We start from the raw sequence: 19,885 nt of genomic DNA, 5'->3' as shown, positions 1-19,885 counted from the left end.
ACACATGAAAGCTCACTCCATCAGAAGATCTGTAGCCATGTATAAGTTGCTGTATTAAAGGGTGTCAAAGTCATCCCTTGGCTCCTGCCCAACATTAGTTGCCCACATGCTCAGTGGTGGGCATATACAAATTTCACTGTAGTCTGCTGCTGACAGCAGTAAGTCTCACTGAAATCCCTAAGGGGTCTCAAAGAAGCAATTCTATTGTGTGAATTAAATATTTTATGATAGCCATGGGAGAAGTCCCTTATTTATTCAGCATTCAGTCTGTGCCAAGCATACTTTCTATGCGTAAGCTCGAAGTTGACCCTTACAATTGCTTAAGACTCTTAGTAACCATACAAGAGCACAAAGCAATGATACATAGGATACAAGGGGGAACACTGAACTATTGTCTGTTGAGACACATCAGAAAAACCTAGATTTTATGAAAGGTTTCAAGGGCATAATCTCTTGATCCTAACTGGCCTCAGGATAAATTGTGGGTTCTTCATGGGTTTCTAATTAGTCTGTGATTCTAAAAGCTCTCAAAAAAGTCACCATTTTTCACAACTGCTGAAAGACAACTCCACGTAACTAAGCACCTTTAACAGGACTGAAGCTTATTCAAAGCAATGTAAATAAAAGCATGCAAAATTTCAGCTTTTTCATAGTAATCAACAGGATTTTAATTCCTATAATTTGTAAAGAGAACTGTTTTCTAAATCAAGGCTACTTTTATCTGAAGAGTTGGATGAAAATTCTGGCATTTCAGACTATCATGATCATTTTAGTATCATGATCAATTTGTGAGCTGTTCCATAAAGTTACAGAAATTAAGTGCTGAGAATATTCATACACTACTGTGTTTGTGACCATTGTGAAATAGCATTGCCTAGAGAAATAAGCAGCCACAGCCAAAATGCATTGTCCTACAGGTAAAAAAAAATAAATTTTAATGTCTTGGATGCTTTAATGTAATGCGTTTCAAAATTATCTTGACAAAGCTCTGTTGACTATAATAAGAAAACTCACAAACTACATGATGTTTAATGCAGCTCTTTCTATTTATGCCCTCTACAAATTTTCCTGGCTATTTGTATTATTGTTATATGGTCCTCATGTTTTGTATTCCAAACTTCACATGAGTTTCACAAAATGGAGCATTTTATATCAAGGACCAGAGCACTTTAAAATCTCTATATTGTTGTCTTATCTGGTTGGTTTGGGAAATTTTTTAAATACTTTATATGAAAAAAACTTTGTGACATCAAGAATATTGTTGGTGATGTATTAAGCTTACAAAAGGCTTCTTACAAATGAAGAATTTCAAGATTTCAGGCTTCTGGGTACATCTCCCCAAATCTATTCAGAAAGGCAGAAGAGAAAAAAGTTCATATAACTTCTCAATCAATTATTAGACCAGAATACCTTACTTCTTTAAGGTGAGTAAATCCTCAGTTTTTCTTTTTACCAATGGCCACAGCATTTTTTCAAGGTCTTTTCTACGCTGCTATAGAGGGTGATTTTTTTAAACCCATGGCAGTCGTATGACAGCTGTAAATTAGTGTTTTGGTCTTCTTCCTTTCCCTGTTTCCTGCTGAGAGTCAGGGCATCTTCATTTAGCTTTCATCAGTAGCGATGCCAGCAATGAATAATAAACCATGTGAAAACCTAAGCTGATGCTGGTTTGTACCTTTTTACTTTCTTTTTTAGTCTCCTAAAACCAGGTCCCTGTGATTGGCCGTTCTGCAAAGGTCTTCACCTACGCCCCGTGTGTTTGGTAGAGGGGGAAGGACCTGGTAATTCACAAGTGCAAGCTTAAATGAGCAGTAGAATGTTTGAGCCCCCTCACCCTTCAAAGCAGTGTGCTACTGTTAGGACCCATCTCTTGGCGATCAGAACGCAGCCGCAGATGTGTCCGCTGGGCTCGCTCTGCAGGGAGCACTGCCACGGCCATCGGCCCGGGCGGCTGGTCCTGCCCCCGAGGATCCTCTTGCTCATGCGAGCAGCGGGGCGGCGGCCGCAGTCTGCGAGGAACAGAGCGCGTTAATCGGCACCACAGGGGCAGCGCAAACAGCACCTTCTGCGGGAACACTGGGCACAGAATGGTGTTAACAGCCATGAAATCACACGGAACAATACAGTAAATGAAGCAATCGCCGACCACACTGCCCTATCAAACACTGAGCCATTTTTACCCTTCCTTTCTATCAAAGGATTTGCTCTCTGGTTACTAATTTTGCCTGGATCAGCCTGAAATATTAACCAAGCTAAGTTTGGGATCCTGACTTCCTTTTGCTCAGGAGGTTTCCTGGGTTTATGTCTTTGTCCTTCTGTCAGCTAGCAACATGTCTGGCCTACGTTGTACTATCCAGAAAAATTGCTTCTGGAAAATCTGCTCAGCAATAATAAGGTTTTTCTTAAATCAAGTGTGAGTTTAATGCCATGCCATTTACTCAGGTACACAGCAGCAAACTCACTTTGCCTGTAGAAATTACTAAGGGAGAATATTTAAAGATCTGAAGACATTCTAGTACTTAGTCCATTACACTTTACAAGCCATCTCACTAGAAATTACACCAGATTCCCACCTGCCAGTTACTATTCTAAAATAATCCTTCACTTCTCTTTCACTTTATATTCTAGATTTAAAGGATTCCAGGCTTCTTATTTATCCTGTTTATACTCAGTCTGATTTAGAGAACAAAAGAACACCACCAGTTTCTGCAATCAGCGTCCCAAGGGAGTATATGCTGCTACTGCATGTATCTGGGAATTTAGTGGTGAAGAAATAAATTGGAGCAATGGTTATTTGTAACTTACAATTCTTACTGTGTTCACTTATCTTCATAGAGTAAGCAACATATGTCAGAACAAAATACCTTCAGTAAGCTCTTTTGAGCTTTTTCCTTTCTCTGACGAGTAGCAAATATTTTGATTAGTTTCCCAAATTTAGGTCCTGTCTTGTAATTACTTTTCCCTGAGTCAAGCTAATTCATACTCCAAGTGTTCTTCAGCAAAGCTCTCCTTGTCTGTAGAACATGGTTTCATCACAGATGAAGAATTTCTGCATTTTCAAACTACTTAAAATTGCACAACCTGCTGTGCCAACAGACTTGGTCCATAACTTTCTACTTCAGGTTCTTCTGTCCCCTTGAACTTAACAAACAGATCGCAGCTTCAACTCCCAGGCAGACAGTCTGCTAACCACTCTGGTGGTTAAGGATATTTTCAGCAGGAAGTTTTATCAAATTACTTTTTGGAACCTGACTGCTGATAAAATTCGTTTTGTGGTATCATGCATGGGCCACCTCAACACACAGCATCCTAGTCAAAATATAAGAAAAGCTGATGAAACTGAGTAGAGTAGGGAAAAATAAACCCAGTGCCAAACTGGATGTTGCAGAGGTCTAGTAAAAATTTCAGAATGAATCCACACTAAATATCTGCATTTGTTAAAGAGATTTAACACATTTTGAAAAATATCTATTTTATATGCACTTCTCTCTTACCTTCTTTAGTGCAAAAGAGAGCCACTTTGCTTCTGCTTTGACACATCTGTCTAAATATTGAAACAAAACATGGTGGAAATCTCATTAATTGATTAATTTTGGTAATTTGAAAATCAGCACAGGTATTGTATTCATTGCTGTGATCCAGCTGTTAAAAATTCCCCCAAACTGTAAAAAGAAACTCAAGGAGCTTTTTATGCCAGATTCCATGGTTTCCAGCATCTTCCTGAAAATAATTCAAAATATTAGTTCAGCTTTACAATACATTTCATTAGTAGGTGCTGCATATTTTGCAGACTACCTTGCTCCCTGGGCATGGATACAGCTCTGAGGTCAGCTGGGTGCACAGTCTGTCAAGTTCTTATTTATGGCACCTGAAAGCACAGATTGCCAGTCTCCCCTTCCTTACAATCAAAGGACAGGATTTTCTTTGAAATGCCTTTGATAACAGATGGTCTTTCATTCCCTAAGAGTTCGGCTATTTTGAAAGATTCCAGGAAGTCTGCATAAGTATGTATTGAAACAAAAAAAATTATAATTTCTGTTGAAAATCTTCAGATAAGAGAGGGAAGAATTGATTTTTTTTTGTCAAGGGAGGAGAAATCACAATTAAATCAGCAAGCACTGTTGCGCAGCTAGCTGACTGCCTTTTTAATTCCACAGCTTTTTCATTCCTACGGTGTACACGCTTTTCTTAGGCAGGTGCAGAGCTACATTGGACTGGATACACAGCTCATTTCTTCACCAGGTAATCCTTTGCAGACTTTAATCCCAGCAGGTAGGTAGTAGCTTTCAAACTGCAACCATCTAAAAAGAGGCTGCATTTCATATTAAGTCATAGATACTAATGTGGGCAAAACAACAGTGTCAGCCAGCCCACCAGGTTACCTTGAATCTGGAATTTAACCAGACCTTTTTCCCTTACAATGCATATACCTCATTCATATACTGTGCAAATCAGTCTATTTCTCTTCCTGAAAATACACCGTAAAATTACTTTTCTAGAGATAGTAGAGACAGACAACCAATTTCAGGAAATAAAATTTTGTGCACCATTTTGAGAGGCAAAGAAAATATACAGAATATAACTGAGACCAGCCATGCTTATGTTTTACACTTGTTCCTTTGACTTACCATACAGCCAGCTCTAAAGAGAAAACTTTAAGCTTTTATGTGTGTGTTGCCTGTGCTGTGCCATTCCCTCCTATCAAAACTTTATGAATTAGTGGTGTATTTTTTAGTTCTTGGCCAAGTTCCCATTAGTTCAGAAGCCTGGCAACTCCTTTAAACATACAACATACTCCACAGCACAAACCTTTTACATGCTGCAGTTGGTCCAGATGAATACACCTAGACTGCAGGGCTCAGGAGCACTCCCCAGTCATCTGGACTGGATGCCTGATGCAGCCAAAACAAAAATAGCTGCACCCTTCATGCACTCTTCCCCCTTAGATTCTCACTTTTTGTTATCCATATTTCTGAATTCAGGAGGACTGGAACATCTATTTCCTACGTTTTACTTTCATTTATGCAATAGATTTAACAATAATCCTCATTACTGATGTTTTCCCTCCTTTAACTTGTACTTTGGGCAAAACTAAATCTTTTGCTACTAGAATTTGTAACTCAGAGGCTCCAGATCCATTACTTCATACGTTTCCTAGCAGACCTCTTTCAAAAATGTCAAAAAGTACCTTGAAATTTCTGCTTTGCACTTTAGTGACTGAACAGAATATGATTGTGCATCTGCCTTTGCATCTGGTCACAACCCAAGGTGTTTATTCTTGTATTAGTCTGGAGAAAAGCATTTAGATACTGTTAGGCTAGAGGAAAAAGACAGTGAGAAAGGAAAATCAAAGAGTTAAAAAGACAAATTTCAAGTATCAGGCACTGTTCAGTAATGGCCCTTCAAGATGAAGAAATAGAAATTAACTTAAAAGGAATGATGAAATACTAATGCAAAACAAAAACGGTACGAAACTGAGATGTAAGAAAGCAAAATTAGGTCCTTGCAGGCACAACCTTTTTACTATTCCATCACTAGGGAGAACTTTGAGTACAGAAAACAATGAAGAAAAAGAAAAGTAGATTTCTTCCTCAGATTTTGTGTCTTCACATATATTGTGTCTCTGCAGCTACCCAAGACAATCTTTTCTTGTGAAACAGAAGGATTTTCTATGGAAGAAGGGTGTCCTGAAAGCTCCTGGGCATTTTAAAGAGAATAGGGAAACCATGTATCTGCTTTTTGAAGAATGCAGTTGCCAATGGGGATTAGGTGGCACTCACAGTTTTGCCCTGGATTTCTAAATTCATTGGCTCTTCAAAGTCACACTTTGAATGTCTCAACCATGACATCCTGGCTTCTGATTAGTAACTACCTGTTTAGTAAAAGGAATATACCATCACCTGAAACCAGAGCTAAAGAAACCTACTGTAAGCGGATATAGCCTTTACTGAAGAAGCTGTGGTTGCTCCAAATTAATGAATGAAGACTACACAGGCTGCAGAGGATGGTAAGATGTTGCTGCAGATTTTGCTATATAGTACTTGCTGGACTTTCTTGCTCAGCAGAGATTTAATGAGGCTGTCTGGTTCAGGTGCTTCAAGGGCATCACCTCTGTATCACTCAAATGCTCTTATTCTGCCAGAAAAGGCCCCTGAGGATTCACAAGATGGTCTCAAAAGAGAGCACAATGGTTGTAGACACTAAAATCACTGTAGACTGTATCTTAACAACTTACATGAGTATGTGCTGGGATTTATATGCAGATACCTTGGAAAAAAAAGAGCTTACCAAAGAGTTTGTCATCCTGCATGGGTAAGTGACTACCCACAGCAGTGAAATAGGTCTTATTTACCTGTTACTTACCCATTCACTAGAAGTGCGTGTAAAGTGGATGCATTTTTATTCTTCCAGTCTGAGTGCAGATTCAGCCATTTTTGGTCCTGCGTTTGCTCATTCTCTATTACAATTTCTGTTTTGGATGGTCCTCTGAAACAAATGAAAGACATTGATAGAACTTCTGGTAGGTTTGTACATTACAGTTACGAAGGTGAAGAGGCCCTAACCTTTCTGTTTACTCCAAAGATACACATCTGAATGGTATGGCAAAGCCATGAGTGTCAGATCCATAGTTAGGAGAATGGAATCACCCTGAGAAGTTAGGCCAGCCACCATATGACTGTCACATTGTATTTCCTGACAAGAAGCAGAATTGGAATCGGGAACAGCAAGAACCTTCTGGTGGCATTTACTGTAATGCACACATTGATACTGTTTCAACAGTTTCTTGGCCTTCCAAAATGCCAAAAAAAAATAGCTCTTCATATGTAAAACAGGTAACAAAAAATATTTTCTTACATTCCTACCACTGGAAATCCATGAAAATTTAACAGTAAAGAGCAGTCTAGGTCTTGTTAGTAAGACTTGAGAGTATCTCTAAATCCAAGCTCCCTGCTTTGCGAAACAGAACAAATCACTGGTGAGGATGTCAAACCCATTCTTCTGCAGCAACCTAACAAGTGTGTGAGGGTTAGAATGATCCACCAGGAGATATTTTCATATATCCACTTCCTCAGTCTAGTTATTGCCTGATAGACTCAAGCCACTGAAGCAATTGCTATTTTATTAAATCCTAATTGCCAAATGGAAAAAAAATAGAGCTATTCTAAATTACTTTACTTGTCATGCAGCTTTCCAGCACAGAACTATTCACAATTAGCCATCAATCCCTGTCAATGACAAGGACTTTCAAGCAGTGCTCTCCCGAACACTGGTCAAAGGCCAAATTCTAAATACTAATTCATGGAAAAGAGAATGAGAGAAGTTCAGAAAAACTGTGATATGTCCTTAAATTGGTCTCTGAACCCAATCTCTCAGGATAGTACCTGGTAATGCCAACCAGGATATTAGTTTAAGTCCAATTCTCAGTACTGGCTGTATTCCTTTTTTTAAAAATCTTTACAAAACACCAACACTCTTTACCCACTTGATTACATAAACTAGCCAAGATCAAAGAATTGTGTTTTATGGTGAGCTGGCAGTGTAACCATATGGAAATATTTTCAACACAGCTGGCAGAATAAACCAAGCTTTGAGGTCACGGCCCTGGATCCTGTCTGTTACATGACTTATTTTTCAGAACCTTCTCTGGGCATATTAAGAAATATCATTTCATGATCTACTAACCAGAATGTGCAGGCATATACTAACAAGTTTGCTGCAAAAAGTTTTCTTTCTCAGTGCCTGCTTTTAGCATAAACATAAAGATCTCCTCTCTTCATTTCCCACTCTTTTTCCTACCAAACATATGCAAACCATTTTCTTACAATGACATTCTGTCTTATGATCTTCTCTGAACAATGATGTTCACCATTTCATAAATGTGTACAGTTATGAACTTGTAAACAGATCCATAAAATATGCAACTCAAATATGTGCAAAAGGATGCAAATATCATGCCATTTGATGAATCCAAATCTATATTATACCAAATACAAGATTGTTTTGATGAAACCTGCAGCTCTGAATTACAGATTACAGTGATGCTACAATCATAATTAAGGAGATATGTACTTCTAAATCAAGGTAACAACCTACAAAACACTTACACCTGCATGAAATTTTATAATTATTTTACTTAGCAAAAGTAAGGTCATGGCTAGGCCTTTTTTCCTTGGTGGTTACAGCTTGATATAAAACACTTGAAACCTTAATTTATATCTTCAGAATATATATTTAGGATACCTTAATTTATATCTTTAGAATACCTTCTATAAACATTTATGTTCCCCTCTTGATGCTGTTTATAAAAGATTTTCTTTTAGATAGGCAAGAGCCACCTCTTGCCTCCTTTCACCTATTTAATGAGAAATAACCAAAATGAAGGGGACCAAAGAGCCTCATTTTTAGATGAAGAAAGCTGGTGACAATGGTTAGCATTTGTGTAGAGACCAGAGCATGCTCGGAATTTCTAGAGAACGAGAGAACATGAGCTAAAAATCTTAGGAGTAAAGATTCAGGCTGGTGAGAGCTTCTGAGTGTGAGACTTTCAGAGAGGCTGCTGGACCTGCAGTGCACGTTACACCAGGGGCTGTAAATCACTCAGAGCAAAGGAGAGAAGTGGAGCAATGGGTATTCATTTCAGCCAGCCCCATCCTGTGCTCCAGAAACACAGCAGGGAGCAGGTTCTACTGGGTCCCTCTTGGAGCTGTAGCACACATTTTCTTCTTAGAGTAGACACATACTAAAGAAAAGCTAAAAAAGAATCTTTCAATGGACAGATCCACATCAACTCACAATTCACAAGGATATTTGGCTTTACTGAGTATCTAAGACAACAAGGTTATATTGCTAATTACTTCTTGACATCAAGCTACATCTTCAAAAAAAAGCTCTCCTGCCAGTTTTATAGTTTGGTGGCCTGCTGAAGTTGCAGTATCTTTCAAGATTTCAGGCCAAACAAATAAAGACTTTTTTTTATGAAACACTTTCAGAAGGCTCTTTCTTCTCTGGAGTTTCCTGTTTTCCCCTTTGGTTTGCATATACCATAACAGCTTTGCTCAGAAACTTGGTGTGGATTTTAAATTAGTGCTTTTAATTATTACCTGTACTGGAGCAAAAAAGCAAAGTTGAAACAGTGCTTGTTGACTGAAACCACACATACTGGAAGGCAGTGTGCAGTTTTGAGATACATCAGTTTAAGACAATATTCAGAAACCAGAAAGGATCACACAAATGGCTTTCAAATTTTCTAGGGATCTCTGCCACTGACATGCAACGAGGGGTTGAGGGTACTGACCTTGCTTACCCTTGTGAAGAGGAAGCTAAGGGACAATTCAATAGCAACTTGCAATTACTTGAAGAGGAGTTAAAACATAATGGAAACAAATTTTTCTCAATAGTGCTACATGGTAAAACATGGAGAAATGGCCTAGACCGACAGCTTTGAAAATTCATAGCACATGAAAAGGAAATACTTTTTCACTAGGAAGGTGAAGCAGCCCTGGAACAGAGAGCTCTATCCATCAAGGTTTTCAAGACTTGGCTAAACAAAGCAGAGGTTGAACTGATCCCATTTGGCAGTAGTTCTGCTTCAAGTGGGAGATGGACTAGATGTTCTCCAGATGCCTGTGATGATTTTATGATTCTTTTGCACAGCACAAACGCACCATGGTGACCAGTGCCTATGATGAAGAGCTGAACTTTAAAGAAGGCCAACAGTTACTAGAACAGATTTTTTCATACACCAGAGCATATTTTAACATTACAGAACAGTCACTGAATCACAGAATCACAGAAATAATTAGGATAAAAAAGAGCTCCGAGATCATCAAGTCCAACCAATAGCTACACATACATATATGAAACACCTACATTACTTTAGGAAGTTTATTAATGGTATCTGCAAACTTAAGACATTCATACCATGGTAACAATAATTCACACCTTTTGAGTGGTGATTTTTTGACCAGATCCCTCACCAGACTTTCAAAATAACATATAAAACCTATCTGCACCACATGACTTTATAACAACTCATAGTGCTAGTTGGATGAAATTATTTGCGTACTGAAGTATTATTTTAAAACCCATGGGGCTCTAAAAATCTGAACAGACCATAAAATTTAATTTTCTCATGTGTCTAATATCTGCAGAAAATCTTTATAGCCAGAAGAGCTACACTAGACCTTCTGAGCCCAAACTGCTCGAACATAACACTCAATGAATACGTTTTTGGGTTCCTGTAGTCTCAGCCTATGGGCTTCTCCAAGACCGTGGAAAGTTCCGTAATAAAGTAAGTTTACAATAGATGTATGACAAACAGCAATGTTTTATGACTTTTTTCTCCTCTACATTTGAGGTGATAGAAATACCAAGTTTAGTGGTAAAAGACAAGTGTGACTTTCACATAAATTTTCATTTGGTCCTCTGCACTGCTTTCAAGAATGAAATGGGATTAGAACCTATGAAAAAATTCTTCCATGAGACTTTCTTTCACTAAAAAGTGAACTATCGGAAATTCAGCCAAAAGAAACTGAATGAGGCCATCTGATCCATTCCCCTAATTCAAAATAAGATCAACCATATTTAAATTCTCTCTAGCAGATTTTTGTCTGCCGTTTGTACATAACTTTAATGATGAAGCATTTCCAGTCAATATATTCAAGCAATTTTTCTTATAATGTGTATTCTAAATCTTCCTACTTGTCATTTAAGCTCATTACTCTGTCTTTTTTTCATCGGAAATGGAAAGAGTTTATTCCTATTCTACATATTTCAAGGCTCCTATACCTCCTTCCCCTGAATGACCAAGCAGTTTCCAACCTTTCTTCACAGATCATGCTTTCTAAGTCGCTGGTCATTTCTGCTGACCAATTCTCATTTAGTCAAAGTCTAACACAAACTGAATACCACAAAGCGATTACACATAAATATTCTTGGTTAATTCAGGCCATTTTGCCAGCCTGTAAAAAATTTTTAAATTCTTATCCTGTTCTCCAAAATGCTTTCAGATCCTCCCAGCTTGATGCTGAATGAGAAATTGTCAAGCCTGCTCTCGTCTCTATCATCTGAATGACTCACAATACCACTGTATCCTCCCAGACACACTGGCATGCGTCTAGCCCCCCACCAATACATCTTTATGGTTTGACAATGAATCATCAACATTCCCATATCATTTCATCTCTGTTCATAGCTCCTTACTTATTTCAAAAGTCATTTCACATAGTGTGAAAGTTAAAAGTATATCACTGTGGCAGTTTGGAACGTCATTTTGTCGTCAAACCATGACAATCACATCTACAGTTTCTTCCCCATCCACAGTGTCTCTGGTATTTCAAGGAATAAATTAAGGGACTCTGACATGATTTGTTACAGATAAATACATCCTGTCTGTCATTAAGACCTTATACTTCTGTAATTTGTTGGTAATTCAAGCTAGGCAAGTAGTTTGTAAATCTCCGTATCTCCTTCTTTTATCCTTTTTAATGAAAGATGGCATACCAAACAGTTTCCTCCCTTCTCTACAGCTTCTCAAACCTATGGCTACCACTATTGTCAGCCATAATGGAGACCCGCCTGAGCCATAACTATTAAATGCTCTTAAATTATTTCAACAAAACTAGCTACTTTGAAGAGCAGTGTATTACCTATTAATTGCTTACTCTAGCCCTCCTTCTTAAATCTTTGTTATCTTAGTAATATAATATGATTTTCTAAGATTTCTTTGTGGTTTTGTTTTGGGGTTTTTCTTGCTTTGCTTTTTTGTTTTCTTTCCCTGTATAATACTCCTCGCTTTTCTCATTCTTTCTACAGATGCTTATGGTTCTACACCAGTTCTTGTAGGTTTGAACTACATGTTCACTCTCTCTAAAATTTCACTTCCCTTTTCAGGTCACTGTACAGCTTATGCCTTAGCCAAGTTAGTCTTGCCTGCTTCACAGAAAGATTTCTGCTAGATCTAATGAAAATCACAGGGCACATAAAATTCTAACAGATCTAATTCCTTTAATCTAAAACTTTCCTTTAATCTAAATCAATTAATAAAAGAATTTAATAACCTATAAAATCTGTTAATTGTAAAATCACAAAATGTTTCAATTTGCAGTAGCACTTACGTAACCCAACTAGGAATTTCTAACTTAAATTTTACTAAATTTTAAATTTCATCTTAAAAATTAGAATATTCCTTTAATAAATTTAATTTCAAGCTATACATTTCCTTATGTGTGTTTAACAGAGGAATTTTTAGAATTAGGAAAGAAAAACAGAACCCAGTCTGTGTTCTACGTTGTAAATGTGGTCTCAGTGGGGAAAAGTTCATTAGATAGATTCATTTCATTAGATAAGCTGTACAACAGAAATATTTAATAAATACTCTTCAGAGCATTCTAGTCTGCTGATCACTATGCACAACAGTCAAAGTTTACAGTGAAAAACAAGCATTATGTCTTGCGTACTAAATTATAATGAAAAATAAAGAAAAGGAAATAGAAGGAGGGACTAATTTTAGGTTATGAAGTTCATCATTCTGTTCATAGCACATTTGGGATACTTCTGTACAGCAATGTTTTCAATACCTTATTCTCCCTAGTCTGTTCAGAAAAACTCCTTCAAATGTATTAAATTGCAAGTTTAGAATAAAGTATAATCCATAAACTGGATTACTTCTTGCTTCCCAGTGACACGTGTCAGTTTAGTTTCTATAATTCCATCCTTGCAAGCCTCATGTGACAGCAGGTTTGAGAAAGGAAGCCTTGAGTTATGCCAGCAGGCAATGGATTACACACATACAGGCACTAATTTAAAACAAATTAGGCCTATTTCAGAGATGGAACAGCATCTGTTTCCTGTCTGTTTGTATTGGTTAAGATGTTTCTTGGTCTTGAGCAGAATTCTCTAAAGCCACAGCTGTGCCATAGAATATGGAGTAAAAGATAAAACTTTGATTTTAACAGCATTAAGATCAGAAATATCTGAAAATTTAATGTGCAAACATATTGAAACATAGAAAATAGAATTAAAAGGATTCAATGCATTGATAGAAAAATAAGACATGTATGAGTAAATAATTCTTAAAATTTTCTGGTAGAAAGATTATCTGTGATAATAATTTCAGATTTCAAAATCCCTCAGTCCTATGTCCTAGCTGATAAACTAGTCAAGCCTATGAAGAATGAGTTAACTCCTAATTATACTGAAAAAAATTTGCTTGCTTGCTTTATCTCCATGTGCTGGTTTTAGCTGGGATAGAGTCAATTTTCTTCACAGCTAGTCTGGGGTTGTGTCTCAGATTGGTGCTGAAAACAGTGTTGATAATAGAGGGCTGACTTTGTTCTTGCTGAGCAGGGCTTACACAGAGTCAAAGCCTTTTCTGCTTCTCACCCCACTCAAGCACTGATGGGGCTGGGGGTGCACAAGGACTCAGTAGGGGCTGCAGCCAGGACAGCTGACCCCACCTCTCCAAAGGGACATTCCACATCACATGGCTTCATGTGCAGTATGTAAAGTGGGAGGAAGGAGAAGGAAGTTGGGGGGGGGGGGATATTTGGAGTGATGGCATTTGTCTTTCCCAGTCATCATTACAGGTGAAGGACATCCTGGAGATGGCTCAACAGCTGCCTGCCCATGGGAAGTGGTGAATGAGTTCCTTGTTTTGCTGTGCTTGTGTGCATGGCTTCTGCTTTATCTATTAAACTCTCTTTACCTCAACCCATGAGCCTTCTTACTTTTACTCTTCTGCATTGTCTCCCCCATCCCACTGGGAGGAGTGAGCAAGCGGCTGGGCAGGGCTGAGCTGCTGTCTGGCATTAAACCACAACACTCTGTTCTCTCAGTCTGTAAATTATAGGTTTCATGAAGTATCATTTTGTGGCTAAACTTACAAAAAGACCATTTGGGAGCATCTAAAGTTAGAGCTTCAAAAAAAACCTAGATTTTCTTAGCTGGAAGTATTAATTAAACTTCAAATTAAATGTAAAGTCCTTCATTTAAAGTCAATTAGCTTTTCATTTTAAAAATATGAAGGCTGCAATTCAGAGAAAAATGTTGTTTTTAAAATTTTAGTTGTTTAATTTCAAAAATTTGAAACAACTAACTTGATTTTTCAACCTTTTTTCCCCGTAGTGAAAATATGCAATTAATTTGAACAAAATTCACTTGTTTCTTTATTCAACATCATCCTTTACACAATTATTATTCACTAAGAAATCTTCCCATAGCAGAATTTATGCTTGTTTTTTCAAGACATGTAACATATTTATTCTTTTATTACTAAATTCTTCTCTCATTCCTAACAGAACTTGAGAGACATAGTTTCAGAGGCATTTTTAAATTTTTGAGCTTACTTTATAGCTAAAGCTAATGCTGACATCATTTCATGAGCTAAGATTACCTTTGAAAGAGCCTCTGTCTGTTAACTGACACAGGATTTACATGCAGAGGATGTCTTTCATTAGGATGCTTGGTAAGAGCTAAGGAGAGGGTGTGGAGGGGTGTGGATTACAGAGCAAAAGAGCAAAACTGAAGGAAGACCTATTTGCCTGACAGCTTGTCTGATAAAAAATGCTGTGTTTCTTGCAGTCCTTGCCCCTCTCAAAGTCTTAAGTCACCTCATTAAATTATAGGATAGGTTGCTCAGAGTCCCATCCAACCTGACCTTGAATATTTCCAGGAATGGAATGTCTACCATTTCTCTGGGTAACCTGTCCAGTGTTTCACCATCCTCATTGTAAAAAATTTATTCCTTATGTCTAATCTAAATGTACCCTCTTTTAATTTAAATATGTAAGTCAAAAAAAAAAAAAAAAAACCCAAAACACTTCAAGGTGCATATTTCAGAATAAATTTTCAATGCAGAGAGATTTAACATCTGTTTAGTGTTAAACAGAGTAAATTTGAATCTGGGAGCCCCTAGGAAAAAAAAAAGAAAGAAAAAAGGGGCAGTCGGCTTATAATGTACATGATATAAAAATAGTTTTTAAAAGGATTTGCAATCAATCATTAGAATAAGAACATTTTCTTGTTTGGCAGCATTCATGAGTCTTTCTTTTAGTCGGTCACAGAATGGTTGGGCTTGAAAGGGACCTGTGGAAGTCAAATAGGGCCACCTATGGCCAATTACCCAGAAGCACATTCCAACAGCTCCAAGGCTGTTTGAGATACTAAAGTTATGAATAAGTATTATCATTTTACTTTAAAAGAAAACAAAATAGCCAATCATGGAGCTAGAAAGTGTTAGATGAGGGGACTGACCACATGCTTAATGACTATTTGAAGAAATTGTCACAATTTGTCAGGAATTATAAGTTTGAAATTTCTCTGGAAAAACCCTTATCCAAATTATTATATTTTAAACTATGTATGTACATGAAAGATGAGACATATCAGATTTAAATCTAACACAACTCTAAAACAGTGAATAAAGTCTACATATTTTAACATTGGCTTATTATTGCTCAAATTTACTAAAACAGCCTTCCACATGTACCATAGCTTTATTTTCAGTAAATTTCAGTAATAAGTTATTAGTTGCTGTTCTTGAAAAAATAAATGAAATGTGAAAAATTTGCTATCTTTCTACATCATTTACAGGATTAATAGAACACTGTGGCCATGGACAACATGAACAGATTCAAGGTAAGTTAAGAGTATGTAACATTCTGTTGAATGGGTCTAGAAATCTAGATTGAATTAATGAGTTCAAATACTTCCTCTTTGGCATGAAATTTGTTTCCCTAAATGTCATGTTTATTCTTGGAGAAAATTTTTCATTCAGAAGTTCAAATTTATTATGCGGGTATGACAGAAGGATTCTGGGTTTTGTTTCTGTTACATTTTTTAAGAAAATAAGTCATCAAGCTGAGCTTCCATTATTCCTGTTGCAGAAATAGTTACAGAGTAATAAAAACACCAAATTAGATCATGTAAAAACGAGAGATTGTTCATCCAGCAGCTTGGCTGCTCAGTTGTCAAATATTAAAGATCTTTATACCAAAGACATAGAGTGAAAAAGTACCAGGAAAGACAAAAGGCCAGGCAGCAATGAGAGACTTGCCCTTCCCTTTCACAAATACACTCACAGCAGATGCTACAGCAGAGGAAAAAAGGAAAAGGAGCTACCTGTTTCAGTGGATCACCAGTGACACAGCCTCCAAGAAAGGGAGCAGCAGTCACAAGAAGAGATAATGGTAAATTTTTAAAAACAAGTAATTTGGTAGACTGCTGTGATTTTATGCTGATATTGCTAGACTAGAACAAGTAGGTGAACTAAAATTCCCTTTACTCTGCTGGGTACAAGCTCCTGAAGTTTATTATATTTGCTATATCACCCTAGTGCAGCTAAGAAAGACAAGTCATTCCACTATATTTTCACAGAATGACAGAACAACTCCACTACTGCCTTTATCAAATTTTAGAGCTGACCAGACCATGCTTTTATGATCACCATTTCATCAACAAAGAACGTGGACTTCCAAGTATATGAAAGCGGGTTTCTTCAACTGAACAAAATACACGACAAAATACATTCTTCCAACATAATGTTCTGAACCTCCACAGTATGCCCATCTTCAGCAGCAAAGCCTCTAGCACACACCAGGACAGATGTGAGACTGACTGCTGTTCTGTTGTCTACCTGTGTTAACAGAAAAACTAATTGCCAGAGACTGCATTTAAATTCACTGTATTGAAATCTGGGACTCAGTCAGAAGTCTCTGAATAAACTTATATGTCCTGACATGAAGAGGCACTGAGATTAGGTGATAGTCCCATCCAGTTTTAAACTGTGAACCTTAAGGCTTGAGCATTCCCATTAAGTTCTTAGCATTACAAACAAAGGCTTACTTCATATTTAACATTTTTTTGTACTAGAGGAAAATGTAAGAACTGCTAGGAATACACACTGCATAACTTGAGCAACAGCCATCATCAGCCCAAAGTCTTTCAGACAATGCTTGAAACTTGCAGTTTCATGTGACCACACAACACATTCCGTGAGTTGTGTTGTGAAAAACTGGAAAACCACATCGTCTGTGGAATTAGAATTGGCAAAAAGCCAGGAAAATTGCTTGCATTTTTGTGAAATGGGCAGAATAGAATAAACTTTTATGTTGCTTCAGACTCAAGGCTTATATATTCCAGACAGACTGATATTCTGTAAAATATGTTACCACTATCAGTTAAATTAACCTAATTTTACCCACTATTTAATTATCTTCATTTGGTTTTTTGAGATTAATTTAGCCTAAAGTATTAAAATAGCTGTTGTTTTTAAATAACTAAAATATCCAAAAGCTGTTAGAAACATTGCCTTTATATTTTAAACATTATCACATTATATAGCAATTGGGAATTTTTATTTGGCAAAGCACCAGACAGTTATGAAAAATAGTTTGCAGAGCTTTACAGAAAATAAAAATGCCATATGCTCCCATTCATTGTAATTCCTGGTCTAAGGCATTAGTAAATCTTCACTTTGATATCTCACATGCATTATTTTTCTCTAAGAATAAACAAGAGAATTGTTAAATCAAAATCAAGTGCTGCTGTAAGTTATTATTGAAGAAATCTGCACAGCCAAAAAACTGAGTGGTTCTGTAGTGTGCTCTAATGTGGACAGGATTTGTATATTCACAGCTTTTATTTTCTGAAGGAGTAAAATGAAGTTGCTCACATTGGGAATACTTGCAAAAAAGCACTGTGTGAAATACGTTATATTTATTTATTACTTTTTTTAAAAGGCAAAAAGGAGGAGTTTTATCATTATTTGAGTTCTGTGCAATATACAGCCTAATTTACCAGTACCCTCAATGGTGACTAGAAAGAGCTTATTAAAAACACCAATGTCATCAACCTCACATTCAGCCATTCTTGTTATAAGTCAAATCAATAATGTATGCGGGACATAAATGCCAACAGATGACTTGAAGTTCATGGCTTCAGATCAGATTTCACAGTGGCATGAAACTCCAGTTATCCAGTCTTCCATTCCACCATATGGAAAATGTTACTCTCTGTGACATTTTCACTGAATCCCTTTGCAATGTTAACAAAATAATTAAATAACTGTATTACTCATATTAGTCCTTTTGGAAATCAGTTCTGGTAATGCATTTTAATCTTTGTTTTTCTTACAGCTCTTCAAAGCTGATTTACTGTATTTTTGGCAGTGCCATTTCACAAAAACTTGGAGAATAGCTAAGTAAATCAAGCTTCAGGTGATTGACAAAATCAGGCACTAAGAAAGGAAAGACAAATGCTAGTCTGGTTTTCTGAAGCACTGCAAGAAAGAATTAGAAATTATTATCGGAGTCAAACTGAAGTTGTAGACTTCAGATTTGAAGTGGAATTTCCCACTGCCCTTCACAAAATTACCTGTCACTACTAAAAAGATCTTGTAGAAAAATTGATTTGTAGAATATGTCACCCTGTTAGAAAATGGATTTGTGAGATTTAAGAATCATTTTTGTCTCCTCCATTTCTTAAAAGTGCAGGATTTGTAAAATCTGTTAGCAAGCATCAGTGAAGAAGCAGGAAGGTATCAGTTTCTACTCATGCTGATTTCAGCCTAGGCACACCTCTGAAAAAAGGGGGGAATCAGAGGTCTTGTGATAGTTTAATACCTTTTCGTTTTCCTAGCAGCAAGCATCATAGGAAAGAGAAACAAATTTTATGTCAGGACCAACGGCAAGGTGAATGTGAGTCAGCAGAGCCCTGCCACCCAGGAGGGCCAACCATGTCCTGGGGGGCATCAGGCACAGCATCGCCAGCCGGGCAAGGGAGGGGATTGTCCCGCTCTGCTCTGCACTGGGGCGGCCTCACCTCGAGTGCTGGGGGAAGTTCTGGGTGCCACAGTATAAGAAAGATATTAAACTGTTAGAGAGCATCCAAAGGAGGGCCATGAGGATAGTGAAGGGACTGGAAGGGAAGCCATATGAGGAGTGTCTGAGGTCACTTGGTTTGTTCAGTCCAGAGGAGACTGAGGGGAGACCTCACTGCAGAGAGTCTGCTACAACTTCCTTGTGAGGGGAAGCAGCGGGGCAGACACTGATCTCTTCACTCTTGTGACCAGTGACAGGACTCAAGGGAATGGTATGAAGCTGTGTCAGGGGAGGTTTAGGTTAGGTAACAGGGAAAGGTTTTTCACCCAAAGGAGGGTTCAGCACTGGAACAGGCTCCCCAGGGCAGTGGTTACAGCACCAAGCCTGTCTGAGTTCAAGAAGCATTTGGACAACGTTCTCTGGCACATGTTGTGATTGTTGGGGTGTCCTTGTAGGAGTTGGACTCAAAGACACTGATGGGTCCTTTCCAACTCAGTATATTCTATGCTTCTAAAAAACTGAATTATGAAGAAGAAAAACATTCTTAATGTTAAGACCATTGCTTTGTTCTTAGACAACAAAGTAGTTGTAAAATCAATAACTATTTCTGAAAGAATCAAAGGAGTTTAAGCTTTATTAGGATGCTAAATAAAGCCAAAGCATAAAGATAATGCAAATATTATTTAGATACAATAAACTAGATAGAGGAGTATAAAATTGTTGTATGTTGGAATGGCCAGCAGTCCATTTACAGATGGTCTTGAATTCGGGACATCTGTTAGAACTGATGTCAAGTGTCCCTGCAGTGCAAGACAATAAATTAAGTGCAGACTCCCTAACCCAGGGTCTTTATCCTCCTGTGTACTTTGAGAAAGGTACAAAGAACATGCATGTCAATATGTGTAGTGCTGAAAGGCAAACAGAAAAGACACTTGGTCATTCAGTTTGGGGGTCAGACTCTGACAAAAGGTATCCTTATATACCATCAGATTTGCCTCTTCCTAGTAGGACACAGCTGTGAATATCAGAGCAGATTAACTTGTTTTTTATCCAACAGTTATATTTTG

General features: G+C 37.4%; 1 protein-coding gene across 5 annotated transcripts in view; it reads right to left on the bottom strand.

Annotated features, from left to right (window-relative positions):
* CORIN (corin, serine peptidase) overlaps nt 1–19,885 on the bottom strand; it is a 126,186-nt gene that overhangs the window by 5,770 nt on the left and 100,531 nt on the right. For all 5 annotated transcript variants that reach the window (XM_042053614.1, XM_042053613.1, XM_042053617.1 and 2 more), the window contains 3 exons: nt 6,364–6,486; nt 3,495–3,544; nt 1,835–2,009 (listed from right to left, as the gene is read on the bottom strand). In XM_042053614.1, coding sequence (XP_041909548.1) covers nt 1,835–2,009; nt 3,495–3,544; nt 6,364–6,486 — 348 coding nt within the window. The remainder of the gene's footprint in view (nt 1–1,834; nt 2,010–3,494; nt 3,545–6,363; nt 6,487–19,885) is intronic.

Source organism: Corvus kubaryi, unplaced genomic scaffold, assembly GCF_017639235.1.
Source record: "Corvus kubaryi isolate FWS band 111438036 unplaced genomic scaffold, C.kubaryi_AGA036_p1.0 split1-131, whole genome shotgun sequence".
Classification (NCBI taxonomy): Eukaryota; Metazoa; Chordata; class Aves; order Passeriformes; family Corvidae; genus Corvus; species Corvus kubaryi.
The sequence above is the reverse complement of the archived record's forward strand: the minus strand, read 5'-3'. Positions and strand labels throughout refer to the sequence as shown.